The following is a 17,138-nucleotide window of genomic DNA, read 5'->3' as shown; positions in this document are numbered from 1 at the left end:
ATCAATACAATTAATCTCAGCGGATTACCCAATAATTTGCATGTGATATCACCAATCCATGCTAGAAAAACAACGTTTTTTGTTCGTGTTCTAAAATCTTTATTTCTAATAGATGTGAGCTTAACCGGATCCTAGCAGCAAGAACTAACAATTAAAAGAGCACTAACTTAGATTCTATCAATTTTCGTCGACTTAGATAAATGAAAAGCAAAAAACCGCGAAAATAGCTATACAGTGAGCTTAGGGTGACTCAACTTTATAACCCAATCCTCCCACCGCTCGTGCGATCTGTATTGAGGTCCCCAACTACTGTGTAAGTCAAATAATAACTTTTTGTTCGGCATAGTTTTTCCAATCAAAGTCTCAAGATTGCAAAAAAAAATTGAGAATTTTTTGAATTTTTGAAAGCAATAGTTTCTCTCCGTTTTTCCATACAAACTTTGATGTTCTTCAAAATCGTTCAAATTTGGCAGTTGTTGGGGACCTCAATACAGATCGAAAGCGCACTGGGAAGCAGGGTGTTGTGATCAGCCATACAAAGTTGGCCCACCCTAGTGAACATGTTTTAAAATACAAGAAAGTGTCCTGTTTTCAGCAAATGAATCTCGTTTCGTTTCAGATGGCTTCTTACTCACTGCTGGGAATCGGATATTAACGTCGGAGAGTAGATAGGTTAGGTACGTGCGCATATGCTGGGATGGTGTTTCGTGGATGTGTGCTCGAACATGGCTCAATAAAAAAAAATCAAATAGTACAGTGAAATATTTCTCGCTTAATGTAAACTTATTTTAGAAAATACGCAAAAAAATGCCGTCTTTTGTTGAAAAATAAAATTTTCCCTCGTAGCGTCACATGTAGTTGAATGTGTGCAGAGTGGAAAACTAATTTATAATTCACTTAAGTCCGATTTGTACAATAGTCATGTGTAATTGTAAAATTGCCTTCAATTGCATGAAACTCATAAACTCGATATGTTTTAGCTCCACAAATATTTTGAAATTCTGCCTTAGATCTAATACTTTCTCTTAACCTTATTCAATACATTCTAATTAGAAAAAAAGAGAAACATATAGATTCTTCTAAGTAGCCTAGATGCTTTTCCTTCGTTATTAAAACTGTACGTCAAGTGAATAATTCAAACTCACAGAAGTTAACTTCACAATTAAATCTTTCGGCAAATAGCAATCAAAAAAATTCGTTTGATTTTACTGATTTGCATCTCAAATAAAACTTTTTGCTTACTTTTTCTACTCGCACTCTCTATTCATAAAGTAAAAGTTCTAACTGTCCGATAGTCTAATTTGGTGCTATCTAATAAAATAGCGAAAAAAAAAGTTTGTTAACTTACAATAGAAACACTTTTTTACAATCAAAGAAAAAAAATGGAAACTATTCAATTGTAGCGTCGTGCAGTTTGTGTGTGTGGTTGTTTAGAAAACCTTAGGCACCAACATGTATCGCACCGTTGAGCAGTAACGTTGCCAGGCGGAGTTGTACTTTTTCGCGTTCCGATCGTTGACGCGTTTGGCACGTTGAACCAGCAGGGCCACGGTGAATAGGACTGCCAGCAGAGGGGGCCAAGCGAAGCGCCAGTACAGTAGCGGCAACAGGGCAATGTTCTGCAGGATGTCTCCAACGTAGTTTGGCTGGCGGACGCGACCCCACAGCTTCGCCACGAGCAAGCGGCGCCCTTGGAAGGTGGGCAGGGTTTCCAGATCTGCGGAGAGACATTAATGGGATGGAAGTTTCAAATAGTACATTTTTTTTGATGAAAATGCTACCGATACAAAATTGGTCACAACTTGTATTGTGATTAATCAACAACTCGATGGGTAAAGTATGAAATTTGAGATGAATTTGAAACAAAGGGAACTTGGAGTGTAGAGTGCACTGCTCACCGGTTGATGTTGAAGTGTTGTCAAGTAAGCGGCTAAGGGTCTAAATGATGTCTGAATGGACAATACAGTGCAGGTGGATGTTTTACTTTACTCTCTATATTATACTCTTTGAATCTGTTTTAAATTTTTGGGTTAACACGTGAAATCCCGGTAAACCATTTCCGGCAAATTTACCAAAAATCACGTTTCCCGATTCCCGCACGCAAACAAAAAATCTATTACAATGAATGTTAGTTCTATTTCCAATCATCAAGTTCATGAACATCGCAGCGTATGTTATATGTTGACCTTGCAGACGATGCAATGATTTTTAACCTTTTTTTATTCTGTGTTCTGTACATGCTTTCACCTACACAAGCAACCATTTGCCTTTTATGTATACCATGGTAGAACGACTACGGTTACCATTTCAAAAACTTGAAAAGGAGGACATTTCATTTGAGGTTTGGAGATTAAGAAAGACAATGATTCCCTTTCTTAACATTAAAGGAGGACAATGAGTTTTTTTTTCCAAACGTTTTACTAATATGTGCGCTATTACAAAATTCATAATTTGCAAAGGTTCAATTGAGATTGTTCATAACTTGTAGTAGTTACCAATTCAATTTATCTTCTGAAAAATGCATCAAACTGGCCTTCATAATTTATTTCTGATACTTGGAAATGATCTAGTCTAGCTAATTTGCATGAAAACTACAGCTTAAAACCATCCCAACTTTTATCATGTTCAAAAATCAGGATACATCTCGATAACTTTTTCAAAGGGACGTATCAGCTTTTGTAAACAATGTATTTGATCGTCGATTTGGCGTAACTGGTAGCTCGCCCACGCATGCTAACACTAGGTACCATCAGATAGAGGAAATTTTCCCCTACCTGCTAGGTAGTGGTGTTAGTAAGCGAGTGCGAGCTACCAGTTACGTCAAATCGCCGATCAAATGCATTGTTTACAAAAGCTGATACGTCCCTTTGAAAAAGTTATCGAGACATGTCATCGCTGATTGAAACCAACATGGAATCTAAGCAACCTGTTAATTCTCCATTGATTCAGCATAGGACTCTAAGGCCGCTGCCATAGTGAGAGCGAAGAGGCGCGCTTAGCGTTCTGTACAAAAGAGTTCCTATTATTGATATTATTCCTTACATTCGATTTCACGATTCACGTGCCTCTTCGCTCTCATTATGGTAGCGGCCTAAACAAATCAAGCGTAACTATTCAAATCGACGTATCTGCTTTTGTAAACAATCTCTTCAATCGACGATTTGTCTTAACTGCTAACTCACCCACGTAAACGAACACCATCATCAGGTAGGAGACACTTTCGTCTACTAGCTGGTATTGTTAGTTCCTGGTAGTGAGCTTGCAGTTGCCACAAATCGTCGATTGAAGTGATTGTTTACAAAATCAGATGCGTCGATTTGCATAGTTATTAGCTTGAAATACCTAAATTCCCATAGAACCAGAACGTTAAAATCGAGCACATGTTGGATTCAATCTGTGTGACTGTGTTCCATATGGTGAATTTTAACTTAAATTTGACAGATAGAAAATATTCAAATAAACCTGCTATTGTACCAGACTTATTTCTGGCAGACCAGGAATCAATTTTGACAAACACTTCTAAAATCACACGATCGATAACAGAGAGATTTTCGAACATTATAATTTATTTTAGAAAGGTAAAATTTAAGTAAAAATTTAGAAAAATTGATGAACTTTAACTGATACTTCGAAAATAAATTATAACGTTCGAAAACCCCTGTGTTGTTGATCATCCGATTTTCGAGAAATTGTTTGTCAAAATTGATTCCTGGTTTGTCTGAAATAAGTCTGGTGGAATAGCAGGTTTATTTGAATATTTTCCATCTGTCAAATATAAGTTAAAATTCACCAAATGGACCGCAGCCTAAATGTAGGGGGGTTGACAGCTGTACTGCCGATACTCGCATAATTGCCCCATCTTTGCTTGATTTCCTATTCATATGGGACAGTTATGCTTTTATGGGCAGTGTAGTTTACTCCTAGTCCCACCATCGAATGGCATTTGCTAGATAAGATGAGGTTGCAACATAATTAAACAAATAAGATCTGCAAACAGCGCTCTTTGAAAACAATTTTATGAATATGTTACTGGAAAAAAATGCAAGGATTAAAAAGGAGGGCATTTTTTGGCATAAGGAGGATGTAGAAAAAAATATTGAAAAAGGAGGACATGTCCTCCTTTACGATACCATATGGTAACCCTAAGAACGACGCACAACCTTGCCTCGATTCTCTCCAACAGAAAAAGCAAACGAAGGCGATTATGCGAGCAAATGAGCGTTGTTTGCCTTTAGCCTATCCATATCTCAGGGTTGGTAGCGATCAATGCTGTCAAAAATAGTGATTTTAGTGACTATGTTGAAGAAATACGTTAAAAAATAGTGACTTATAGTTGTTAAAAAAGTGACTAAAAGTGACCTTAGGGAAGAAAATCAGTCGTTCTGATGGCATATGATGGATGTTTTAGACTTATTCAATTAGAATCTCATAAACACTTAAATATGTGCGAAATATTCAATAAAAAGCTTATGACTAAGCCTTCAAGTGTCTACTACCTGGAAAATACCTGGAAGTCTCACGAAATCTTATCATTACTAAGAAAATTTAATATTCCAACGAAAAAAATGCATTTTAAAATAAAAAACATTAAATATTTCTTGTTCTTTTCATTCACACATTTGAAATCGGAGCATAAGTCCTCGTATTATTTTGGTGAACACTTAGGGGGTGAAGGGGAGGCTAAAAGGAGGATTACAATTAAATCTGAGAATGACTCCAGGAGATCTTCAAAGAAATTCAGAAATAATTTCAGAAGAGATTGCCAAACAAATTTCAATGTGAGTAGAATTCCAAGGAAAGGAGTACGATTAAAAATGACATCTGGAATGAATGCAATGAAAATACTGAAAATCATTCCATAGGATTTCTTACCGAGGAGAATTTCAAGGCAATTCCTAGGAAAAATAAAAGAAAATTAAATTCGGAGGATAGTTGCGAAAAGTATTGTAACCATGCTTGGCATACACAGTTGTACACACCAACTGCTCATTTGTTAATAACTTTTTACTCAGTTGTTGAAATTTGTGTTTCTTTAAAGTAATTGATAGATTAGGATCATAGCTTACTATAAATATGCAAAAAGTAGATTAATCTTAACATTTGAATCAACACCAATAAATGTTTACTCTTAAAGTCCGAGATGTGCAGCGAGCATTTCACACTTCATTTTTACAACGCAAAAACAAATACAGTTTATTACTAGAATTAAAATGTAAAAAATCTTAAAATCTTTTTTTTTACGTATCTATAACAAGCTTAAACTATATTCTATCTACTGCTTCAAAAAGAACTATGTTTCGTCAACTCTGTGTAAAGTTATTAACAAATGAGCAGTTCGTGACCAAACCTGTGTATGCCAAGCATGACTGTAACTATATTCTTGTGATATTTTTTAGAGAATTCAGAGAAGCGTTCCAAGTGAATTTCTGAAATAATTCATTGAGTTTTTGGAGAATACGAGTGATGAGGAGTAATCCAAGCGAATTTTCATGAGAAATCTCCGTTGAATATGTAATGAACTATTCTGAGGTCTTTAGAACAACTTAAAAGTTCCCAAAATATTCCTGAAGTTAATAAAACTGCCTTGAAGTTCGTATCTAACCTGATGCTCACAATACTTCTCATCATTGTTTTTAACTTCTCTAAACTTTTTCAGACTTCCTAAAGTTTCCACAACTTTTCTAACGATCATGAATCTTCTCTAAAATTTTAATAATTCACTGAATTTCTCGAAACTTTTTTTAATTTATGTAATTTCGCTGCTCTGGAATACCTCGCTCTCAGGATATCTGTTTTTCTTTTTTTTTAGCTTTTTAACGAGATGAATATCTTTCTTGAAGTTCTCGAAACAGTGTTTGCAGTTCTCATGAAGCTTGTTGTACTACCCTGAATTTAATTGAACTGTTCTAAAAATGTTTAAGCTTCCGTGACCTTCTGGACTTATGTGAAAACTTCAATAATTTTATTAACATCTCTAAAGTTCTCTGAAAATTTGGAAACTTCTTGAATTTTTCCGCTAATTTAGTGAAACTAATGAAACTTAACTCCACTGAATCTCCCCTTGTTTTTGGAGCTTTTTACTAAACTTATTTGAAATGCTCCCGAAATGCCCATATAAGTTTCTGAAGTTCTCGGATCTTCCCTTAAGTTCCATAGACTTTTATGAAGTTCTCGAAATGTTTCTGAAGATCTCTGTACTTCTGTGAAGTTTTCGAAGTTATGCTGAAATTTCAGGAACTACTTTAAGCTCCAGCAACGAAATTAATTAATTTAGTTCAATGATTTTGACTGAAGTTCTCAAGATTTGTTGATTTTCGAAACTAATTCACAGCTTCTTCAATAGTCTAGAGTTTCCTGATGTTTTTAAAACTGCCCAAAATATTTCTCAATTTCCTAAAAAATTTCTAGACTGCCTTGAATATCTTGATATTTTTTTAAAAGAACCCACAATTTTACTGAAATTGGTTGAATTGACTTTAAGTTCTACAATTTTCCTTAAGTTTTATAAAGTTTATAAACGCTCACGGAACTTTGCCTTAAATCATTAATTTTCCATGGAAAGTCTAGCCCTGAAGTTTTCTATGATTACATTATGATCTGTCTTGATGTACTCGGAGCTTCCCTAAAGCTTTCAATTCTAATGAAGATCTCGCTTCTACTTTAAAATAAATAAAAGTTTTCATAAATATTCTGAAGGTCTCTGTACTGAATCTCTCGAAACATCTTAAGGGTCCTCGATTTTATTTCAGCACATCATGGAATCATCCTGAATTTACCTAAACTCACGCTTATAGATTTTTAAACCAATCCAATAGTCTGGGTTTAAATTTCGAGGACTTTCGCTTAAGATCTCTAGGTTTAGTTTTCCTGAAATAAATGAAACTTCTTAAAAGTTTCCACAATTTTGCTAGTACGAAACATCAAGACATTAAAAATTTTGTAATCTTAGACATACTAAAATTAAGTAAAGCTGTTTCTTTAAAACTGATTGTCATATCTTAAAAACGTTTGCATTAATTGTTGTTGTTGTTTTACAAAAAAAAAAAACACATTTTAAACACATTTCATAAATAGCTTTCTTATTATAAACCTGGAAATTATCCACCAAAGTTATGGAAAAACCTGAAAAACTCAGGGAACTTTATTTAGCTAAATGAGTGGACACCCTGTAGATAGAGAAAGATGATTAAACGACAAAAAAACTCGTGAACTTCGTATTGTTAAAAAATAAGCACAAAATCGAAGACAACATATCAAGAAGACTAGCAACTCTTCCATTTTCTCGTACGACCGCTATGAGGCAGCCATCTGCCGCTCAAAGCTTGAATTTGATAGCATAGATTACATCCTCAGAAGAAAGGTTTGTGTATTTGCTCATTTTTCTATGCACTGCTTCCACCTTCGCTCAAGTGCAGCGCTACTGTATCTTCGCGGCGCCGGTGGTGTAGTGGTAAGCGTGATTGCCTCTTTCACCCCAAAAGGCCTGGGTTCAATCCCAGTCGGCGCCGTCGAGATTTTCTGAGGCATAAAATCTCTCTGGTCACGCCTTCCTTCGGAAGGGAAGTAAAGCCGTTGGTCCTCGGTCCATGAGTTGATGGGTCGGTTAGCTAGGGTTCAGGGTGGGAGCTGCCTCCCTGACGTCGGTAGCATTGGTACTTCAGTACGGAAAACAATATGGACGGAAAACACATCGAGAGATCTTGATATGATGTCTTCGACTAAATGTAGGCCTATTCTACACACTGCAAGAAGAATTATCAATCTTGAAATAAATTCACGTTAAAAAAGTTTAAAATAGTGACTTATTATAAGAAAAAGTGACTTTAGTGACTTGGCCTTAAAAAAGGAGACTTTTTAGTGACTGATTGAAAAAAGTGACTAGCTACCAGCCCTGATATCTCGAAGCATGAAGAGAGCAGTGGAGAAAGCACAGGTCTGATAATCGCAACGTTCGTGGTTCGAGTCCCAGTCGGCAACCTTTTCTTTTCGACATGATTAATTACTCGCTAATAAACTCCACATTTTTCTGTCTCCAAAACTTATCGGTAAAAATTCCGATCAACGAACTTCCGCGATAAGTATCAATAAGGTTCCGGGAAAAGACGGACCGAAAAAAAAAACACTTTCAGGCAAAGCCAGAAAGACTAATTTGGAAAACAGTTCCAAGCGAAGCCACAAAAATCTTGTGAATGTGGAAAGAACAGTGGAGTTTCCTTAACCTCATCTACCTGTGCACTAGAGTGATGCAAAATTTGAAATTTTCGCTCCACAATACTTAAACGATTCCAAATCTGATCCTGACTATTTAACCTCTCAAAATTTGAACCCATTTGGTGAGAAACTGAGATAGCACAAACCATTTGAAGTTTGTATGGGAATTACTATGGTAAAACCAAGATTTTTGTTCATGTCTATCTAATAATTCACCATATCGGTTTGCAAAGTTTGCTGAAGACCATTTTTTGATTAAATGCAAGGATCGAAAGTTATCAATTGTTCAATGCGCTGATGTCTTATGATCATGCTCAATCAACTGATCAGCAGGCAACATTGGTGTTTCTGGGGCGTTGAATAGGACACAAAAATCATGGCTACTATGTCACACTGCAAAATACAGTGTTGCCTACAGAGCAGCTGCTTGATCATGTCCTCAATATGGAAAAAGACTAGAAGGCAATGAACAAAAAGTTGAGATTTCTCATAGTAATTTACATGTAAACTTCAAATGGTTTGTGCGAAGCCTGTTTCTAACCAAATGAGTTGTAACTTTTGGAGGCTAATCAGGACCCGATTTGAAACATAAACAATTCCGGAGTGATTTGAGATTTGGGCGTAATTGTATTTGTAAACAAACACGTCAATCGCCGATTTATCGCGAATAAAAGCTCAATTTTGAAAACTAATAACACTATGAGGTAGAGGCATAGAGGTAACTCTAAGACTAGAAGGTCCCGAAATAACGTGCTCAACTTTTTGGCTCAGCTCTGGTACTCTCTTCGGTCCCAAGCTAATCGATTCACCCCTCGAAACATTGGAAAAACCAATAACCCCTCATTTTATCTGTCAAACTTTCATAGCGAATCAAAACAAACATTGTGTAGTACTAGAATTTCGACTAGAATGGGGTAGGTTATTCGGTTGCTTGGGACCAATAGGCTAGTCAAGTAGTGAGCCAATTTAAAATCGTTAGTTTCGTATTGATTGTTGGTAGAGGTATGATTCCTCTTTCATTTGGTATAGCTTGTTTATAAAATTGAGCTTTAATTCACGAGGAATCGGCGATTGACCTGTTTGTTTACAAATACAATCAGTTTGAAAGTTGGTGCAAAGGTAAAAAATGAGGTTACGGGACGCCACTGGGAAAGAAACTTCCGGAAGTAGTCGACCTCCCTGAAGCCTCCAGAGAACCTTTCAGTTTTAGTTAAATATTTTCGTGGAAGTTTGGAGAACCATCCAGATTAATTCGAAAAAAATGTTCCTGGAGTTGGAAAAGCTTACAAATACAAAAAAAATCTCCAGGAATAGATCAGAGAAAGCTTCTGCAGCATGTCGGAAAAACTTAAGCCAGAAGAGCTTTAAGTGGCATTTTGTCAAAAACAAAACCTTCTTGAAGAAGCCAGAAGAATCTTCTGAAAGAAATCCAGAATTCATATACTTCAACGCACAACATTCTAGGAGATGTTGGGAGAAACTTCGGGAAAAATCGGGAGAATCTTCCAAGGGAAATCGGTTGAAAATATCAGAAAAGTTCGTAGAAACTAGCGAAATGAGTTTTGGAATGCGATCGGAAATACTTTCCTGGAGAAACCAGAAGAACATCTGAAGAAATTACGGAGGAAAATAATTCGAATAAAAATACATCCGGAAGAAGTTAGGAGAAGATTCCGGGAAAAAATGAGAAACTTCCAGGCAATGCCACAAGAAACACAAGGGGAAAAAACCTCTTGGAAAGTCAGAACCCTTCATGTATCGTTCAACAGAAATTAAAACATGAACATTCTGATTAACCTACCTGACTACTGGATATAATTCTTTCCTGATTCCCAGGAATTCCAGAGAATCTAGAATATTCATTACAAATGGACCGACAATCATCTTCATAATAAACGTGGAATTTCCCCCAGAACAACCTAAATTATCTACTCTCAACTCACACAATTGACTTGGAATTCTTATCAAAACTTTACATCTTCTTATGGTTCAATTTTTCTTTGATGCATTTTTTTAAAATTCAAAAGCAGTTTTCGACGCATTATTTTAGATTGCAAAAAACTCGCGTCATTTTGTGTAAAATATCAAAAGGAAGCGAATAGTGCGAGCTTTTTGCAACCTGAAATAATGCGTCGGAAAAAAACTGCTTTTGAAATTTTTCAAAAAGCATCAAAGTAAATTGAACCTTATCCAAATCTCCTCAAAATTCTCTTCGTATGTCTTCAAAGTGACTGTATCCTGAAAATCTACTCAAGTCCAAGGGTGTTGACATTTTTTCAAGGTCGATAATCTTATTCTTACGAAGAAAGGACGAAGTATATTTTTCACGATTTCTCATCAACATTTACGGTTTTTTTTCCCGGTGATTTCAAATTCCCGGCCTTTTTCCGTTTTACTGGTTACCCTGGTAAAGCTGTATCTATAAAAATGATTGCCATGTCCTATAAACGTTTGCGTTAATTGCTGTTGTTGTTTTACAAAAAGCAAATTTTAACGTATTAAAAAATAGGTTTCTAAATTATTCGTTAAAAACCTGGAAAATTCAGGTCATTTTAGTTAGCCAAATGAGTTGACGTTCTGTAGATATAGAAAGGCGATTAAACGTCAAAAAAATCTAAATATGCACAACACCTTTGCATTGTTCGAAAATTAGACCAAAATTTAGGCATAGGATGGACTATCAGATCGTTCATATTGCAGGAAGACTGATCAAACTTAAAATAAATTCACGCTAAAAAAGTTGACTGATTACAAGAAAAAGTGAATTTAGTGACTGGCTTAAAAAAAGTGACTACCAGCTCTGTGATTCATGAAATTACCAGGTTTTTATGACCACCTCAGTTAGTGAAACACGGCAAGATCATGGCGCCTAGAAATCGAACAATATGAAAAACTTCACTTATTTTTTTCGCTTACATTACATCCCGTTACCCTATTACCGATAACACCGATTAAACAACCCTACTTGAGTTACTAGAACGACAACAAGTTTCGAAGTAAATATCATAATACCAATTTTAGATGACATATAATAATTTCATAATTACGAAAAACATTTTGGGTAAATAAGTGGAAGCAACCTTGTAATCAATGGTACAATATATGGATAAATTGAGCCAGGCCTGGGACAGCTCTTTCCTAATGAAAGAAAGACGAAGTTTGATCACCCCTACATAGTTTTGGCCCACCTGATTTTCTACAAGGCACATCAACTGTCTCTTTATCAATTACAACAGGTGAAAAGAGCACGCGCGCACGTCCAAGCGAGCGACCGTTGGCATTCGTTGAATCAAAGCAGGAAGCATGTATTTTTCACATTTTCTTCACACACCCAAATATAATCTAGCTTACACAGTTCATATCAACCAGAACGGGTTGCTAATCATCAGAATACCCATTAAGAGCCGCACACTTGTAGGGGCAGAGTTGCGTAGAAAATGTAGATGAGTGATACTCTCAGAGCATAAGGCGTCCGCTCTCTCTGTCTCTATTTCGAATGAAGGTCGTTCACATTCCAATGCAAACAATAATAAAACTAATATAAAAGAATGTATCTTGTATCAGTGACGCTAGTGTTAGGGGAAAATAGGCAAGAAGATTGCGGCTATCGCACGGTTCGGTTTTCACACAAGTATGATGATGATATTAGCAAACATGTTTTACATTAATTAAACACTTACCGATAAACTTCTCGCCAAGTGGATTAAGTCGGTACTGATGCTTGAGGCGATTGCTGGATCGCTTGATAACGAGGCCGGTCAGGGCGATGAGGGCCACCAGTGCCAGAGCCCAGGCGGGAACGTCCGATAGTTTGTGGGCGGCCACGTATTTGGGCAGCAGGGTCAGAGTGAATGGGAATACGGCATACCGGAGGAGCAGCAGGGCACCGAAACCTTCGCTCTGCAGGTCGAACGAGTGCGTTAAATGATGCTCGTAAGCGAGTAGATCCAGAAGGTAGATGATGGTCAGGGATGCCGCCAGAACTGGGGTTGCTTCGAATTCAAGATTTTTTACGGTGAAAGTGAGCTTTTCCAATAGCGAAAGTTCTTCTTCTGTTGGAAGTGTAGGGAAATGGAGATTACGGTAAAGGATGATCGAGTTGAAGAGGAGAGCAAGGATGACGGAAATATGATAGTGAACCAATTTTAGATTGACGGTATTGAAGCTCAGCGGGTTGATTTCACGCCCGATGAAGAAATCCGACAGGAAGTGTCCGGTTTTGGCGTACGGATTCCAGTTGACTTGCGATACATAACGTGATTTGAAGAAAGCCAATCCGGCGGTAACGAGAGCGTAGACCAGACTTATGACCAACAGCTGATTGTAGCCTTTGCTGATGGATGAGATCAATGGGTATTTATAGCAATATTCGGCCACGAAAACTGCCAACCCCGTAAAGGCAGCACAGGATAAACCGGTGAAGGTGTAGCTTTGTTGACCACGGACTTCGTCCACTATTTTCACGGCTTTACCAACGGGTAGTGTACTGACGAGAGCGATTCCCCACGTGAAAAACAAAAAGATGAGTCCAATCTCGCGGTTAAAGTACGTAGAAAGTGTTTTGAACTCGTCCAGATTGGCAGGAATCTTGAACGAGCAGTCCCGATGTGCTGCACCAGAACAGAAGTGATTCGTAAGAAAGATGAATGCTGGCACCAGCAGTAGTACTGCAGCAACGCCCCAGTTTCCACCGAATTCACGTAGATCATGCAGCTGCTTCGAAGCACTTCGCCTCGCATATGACTTATCGCGAAGCAATCCGTTATCATCTTTGCGGAAACTTTGGAACTCTATCTCCTCATGGTCAGAGAATTCCTGCGAATCGTTAGCCACACTCACAGACCGAGATTCAGTTACCCGACTGCGGCCTGTTGTCGTCTCAATCGATCTCTGACTCGTATTGGGGGTTGTACTTTTGGCAGGTGATCCCTTCTTTGAAATTTCCTCATCATCCAAAATAATCGATAATTGCTTATCTCTCAACGATCTTTTCAACACTGGGCTCTTGTCACGTTGTTCGGAAATCTTGATTCGTGCCGATCGTCTGAGTTCTTCTTTGTCTTTGGACTCAGGTGACACTTTACTGCTGGACGCATCTTTTGGTGGCCGCCCAACCTTACGGCCGGAAGAGGCTTTTTTTGCGGGGGATGCTTTCCTTGCAGGTGAAGCCTTACGCGCGGGAGATGCCTTTCTGGCTGGCGACGTACGTTTCGCTCTGGCAGGTGAGGCCTTTCGTGCGGGCGATACTTTTCTGGCAGGTGGCGAAGGAGTTCTATTACGACCAGTTGATTTTCGCCCCCGTTTGGCGGTCTCTGCGGGACCAGGTACTACAGATGCTGTTGTGGCCCCTGGAGCACCTCTTGTTGCACGACGACTTTCCATTCCACCTGGATGGGAAACGAAAAACCAGATCAGCCGAAATGGACCAAAAATAGAATCTAATGAGGTTATCCCGGTTTAAAGCGAAACACTGTCCCTTGTCAACGGCACTTGTATTAGTAAATATGCTGAGTGAGATTATTCTCTCGCTAGTCAAGTTTAAATTTCCCCATCCAGTGAGAAAGACAATCGCAGAAAAACGCGCGTCTCTTCCAAAACAATTACCCAGCACAGGAATTCGCACCACAAAAACACCCAAACCTCTAATGATTTACTCAACTTACTTTTTTAATCGCAGCACTGTTGAGTCCTAACCTGAATGTCAATATTTTGGTCACAATTTTCACTTCAATTTAACGATAAATTTTGAATCAACACCAGCGAGCACAGAAACAAGCGTCAAAAAGACGCCATTCACGAAAAATATATGCTGCAATTCATTGCTGATGTGTATGCGTCGTACCAAACCCACATAACAGTTATCAGCTATGCTGTTTGGCGTCGTCATGTTGGTACCGTCTATATATGCTTAGAGGCGTTATCCCATGTTATGTGCATTCGAATTGATAGCAGTGCTCCCAGATAGACCCAGTCACCCCAGCGCAATCAGTGTAAACAGGAGAGTCCATAGGGAATTTGCCGTCTCTTGTGTTCCTCGCTGTTTAAATGGATGACGACGTGGACGAAGTTAACTTCAAACTCCTTTAACCATTTTAACAGCGGAGGAACAAAAGTGAAGACATATTCTCTGCAGTAAAAAGTAACGATTTTTATCGGTAAAAAATACCGATAATTTTAGATAATCGTAGCTAAGAGTGTAGCACACAATTAGGTTCTGCAGCGTGACGTCACAAATGAACTCAGTGTTAAACGGCTGAACCTTTTTGACAGTTCAGTGGTACTGTTTACAAGCACTTAGTCGTTTTTTCGAAAAAAAATTTCTAAAGTTTCTGAATTTTAACTTGAAAATTGTCGAGGAACAGCGTGTTGCAGGAATGTTGCTCGTGAACATTGCAGAAATGCTGTGTACATCTCACTGCAGTCTGAAAAATTATCGAGAAAATCCACCCAAGAAAAAATCGACTAAGTCCACGTAAACAGTACCACTGAACTGTCATCAGATTGAGGTTAACCCCGACGGTGCAAAACCTAATAAGCTGATTATCACGTGAACGCTAACTTCTGCTTACTCACCAGGTGAGTCGATCGTACTCACTTTCGTCCGATGTATCGAGTTGTCAAAAATTGAGTAAACGAGAAATGTCGAACTGAGTAAAAGCCACTCAGTCAGCAAAATCCTGGACTTGGAAAAAATGCCAGTCATGTCGGAGGAAACCTCATAGAAAATGTTACTCAAAACCGGCTGAAATGCGTGCAGGTAAGTACGAATTGCTTAGGGAAACGGTGTTGAACCGTTTTTTGCTCCGGTAGAATGAATCCACACGCTAAGATGCACATACCTAAAAGTCGGTAAAGAATACCTACACACTTAATCTAGCTCGGTAAAATCTCCAAAAGCCGATTACCTCGGCATTCTCTTTTGCTGATATCTCTGCAAAATATCTGTTTGTTAGCTGACAGCTCAGCAAAATGTTATTTGTTAGCTGAGTCTCGGCAATTGTTTTACTGAATCTCAGTAAAATAAATTGCAGAATTACTCGGCTGTTGGAATCTCGGCGAAAATATTTAAGTGTGTAGATATCGGTAAAAATTACCGATATTCGAAGAAAGTGCACATACCTAAATTATCGGTTATCATGGATTACCAATAACTAACGTTAAAAATGTCCTAATGTATAGTAAAAAATAGCCTATTTAGAGTAAAAAGTAACGATATTTTTTTACCGATAATTTTAGGTAATCGTAGCTTAGAGTGTGGAGCAGGTAATTTCCATTTCCTTGAATAAAAATCAAAACAAAAGCCCTCCCAGCAACTGAAAATACCGGCGAGTGGATTTGACTCAGTCTACGTGAGACCGTAGTTTACTCAAAAGTGAGTCAACATAAGGCTATTCAATTTTGAGTAAAAAATACTCAGAGGGAGAGATGGGCGGAGAAAACAAAATACAATTCGGCAGCAGGGATTTGTACCTAAATAATCTTGCAACCCTTGCTAGAAGCTAGCATTTCACATGACTGTTACTTTTGATTCTATTTACGTGCAAATTAATAATTGAGTACATTGCAATATTTTGCACATTTCTTTGTGCCACTAATTAACCAACTAAAATCAATTAATTAATAGAGTTAGAACTATTAGGTTCTGCAGCGTAACGTCATAAATGAACTCAGTGTTAGCCGGCTGAACCTTTTTGACAGTTCAGTGGTACTGTTTACAAGCACTTAGTCGTTTTTTCGAAAAAAATATTCTTAAATTTCCGAATTTCAACTTAAAAATTGTCGAGGAACAGCACGTATAAAGGATGTTGCTCATCCCTAATAAAAAATAACCATAAACGAACGATAACACAAATAATTGAACTTTTCCACTAATGGTTTGGAAGATACCCAGAACACGTCGTTAAGCAAAATAACCATAACAATTTTATTAGGGATGGACATTGCAGAAGTGTGGTTTACATCTCACTGCAGTCCGAAAAATTATCGAGAAAATCCACCCAAGAAAAAATCGACTAAGTCCACGTAAACAGTACCACTGAACTGTCATCAGATTGAGGTTAACCCCGACGGTGCAAAACCTAATAGATTGCGGAACAGAGACCGACGTTAAATAAAGTAAAAAAAAAAGAGTTGAGTCACACGCTTACTTCAGCTAACTCACCGGGTGAGTCGATCGTACACAATTTCGTCTGATGCATTACACGGTAACCAGCGTAAACACATTTATGTGTAAAATTTCACACATTTCGTGAAATGCGTTTACACATTTATGTGTAGACCCATGAAACGTCAATAGAAGAGTATTTTTACACATTTTTCAAGTCGGTTTTTACTGCAAAAAAAAATAAATAAATACGCCTCTTATTGAAGATTGCTGTACCTATGCTCTTGGTTCAGAGTCTTCTTTTTCTATGTCACATAATCGACACATGTCTTCTTGAAGTTTTCCTATTAGCTTCAAGTGATATTTACATGGACAGTGTCCTGTTATTAAACCAGTGTACATATTGCTGTTTGCATCTGAAACTGGACTGCCCCAAAAATGCAAAAAGTGTGATAAAAGTGCACCTTTGCGTCAAATCGTTTTGATGTCTTCGGAGCACTTATTGCTTGCATCATAAGAAATAAGTACACCGAAGACACCAATACGATTAGACGGAAGCTCGCACTTTAATCACACTTTTTAATAAATGAAAACGCGCTTATTAGTCCAGTTTGGTGTGAAATGCGCAATACTACATACTGAGATCTTTCTTTGATAGTTCAAGAATTTTGCTAGTCACTGAAATGCTCGGATTAATAAGCCGTTTCGACTGCCTACACGGCCTACACAGCAAAAAAAAATGTAATATCGATCAATGTAATTCAAGCTGATGTATGAAATAATGATGTAATAGCAAAAAGCAGATACAATATTACATCAATCA

At 37.7% G+C, this 17,138-nt stretch overlaps 1 protein-coding gene across 1 annotated transcript; it reads right to left on the bottom strand.

The window, feature by feature from the left end:
• Positions 1–75: 75 nt before the first annotated feature.
• Positions 76–14,045, bottom strand: LBR (lamin B receptor). Its single transcript, XM_065220838.1, has 3 exons — positions 13,875–14,045; positions 11,892–13,598; positions 76–1,717 (listed from the first exon to the last, which is right to left on the bottom strand). Exons 2-3 carry the CDS (start codon positions 13,591–13,593, stop codon positions 1,431–1,433), a joined length of 1,989 nt encoding a protein of 662 aa, XP_065076910.1. The 5' UTR covers positions 13,594–13,598; positions 13,875–14,045; the 3' UTR covers positions 76–1,430.
• Between the last annotated feature and the right edge of the window lie 3,093 nt (positions 14,046–17,138).

This window comes from Ochlerotatus camptorhynchus, unplaced genomic scaffold (genome assembly GCF_037179485.1).
Source record: "Ochlerotatus camptorhynchus isolate MF236.1 unplaced genomic scaffold, CSIRO-AGI_Acam_v1.1 ptg000133l, whole genome shotgun sequence".
NCBI lineage: Eukaryota > Metazoa > Arthropoda > Insecta > Diptera > Culicidae > Ochlerotatus > Ochlerotatus camptorhynchus.
This window is presented reverse-complemented; position numbering and strand designations above follow the sequence as displayed.

Excerpts from the sequence above, each read along its gene's own strand:
- LBR (XM_065220838.1), bottom strand. The coding sequence starts at position 13,593 with ATGGAAAGTCGTCGTGCAACAAGAGGTGCTCCAGGGGCCACAACAGCA. Across the intron at positions 1,718-11,891 it reads ACTTGGCGAGAAGTTTATCG|ATCTGGAAACCCTGCCCACC; the intron begins GTAAGTGTTTAA and ends GTCTCTCCGCAG.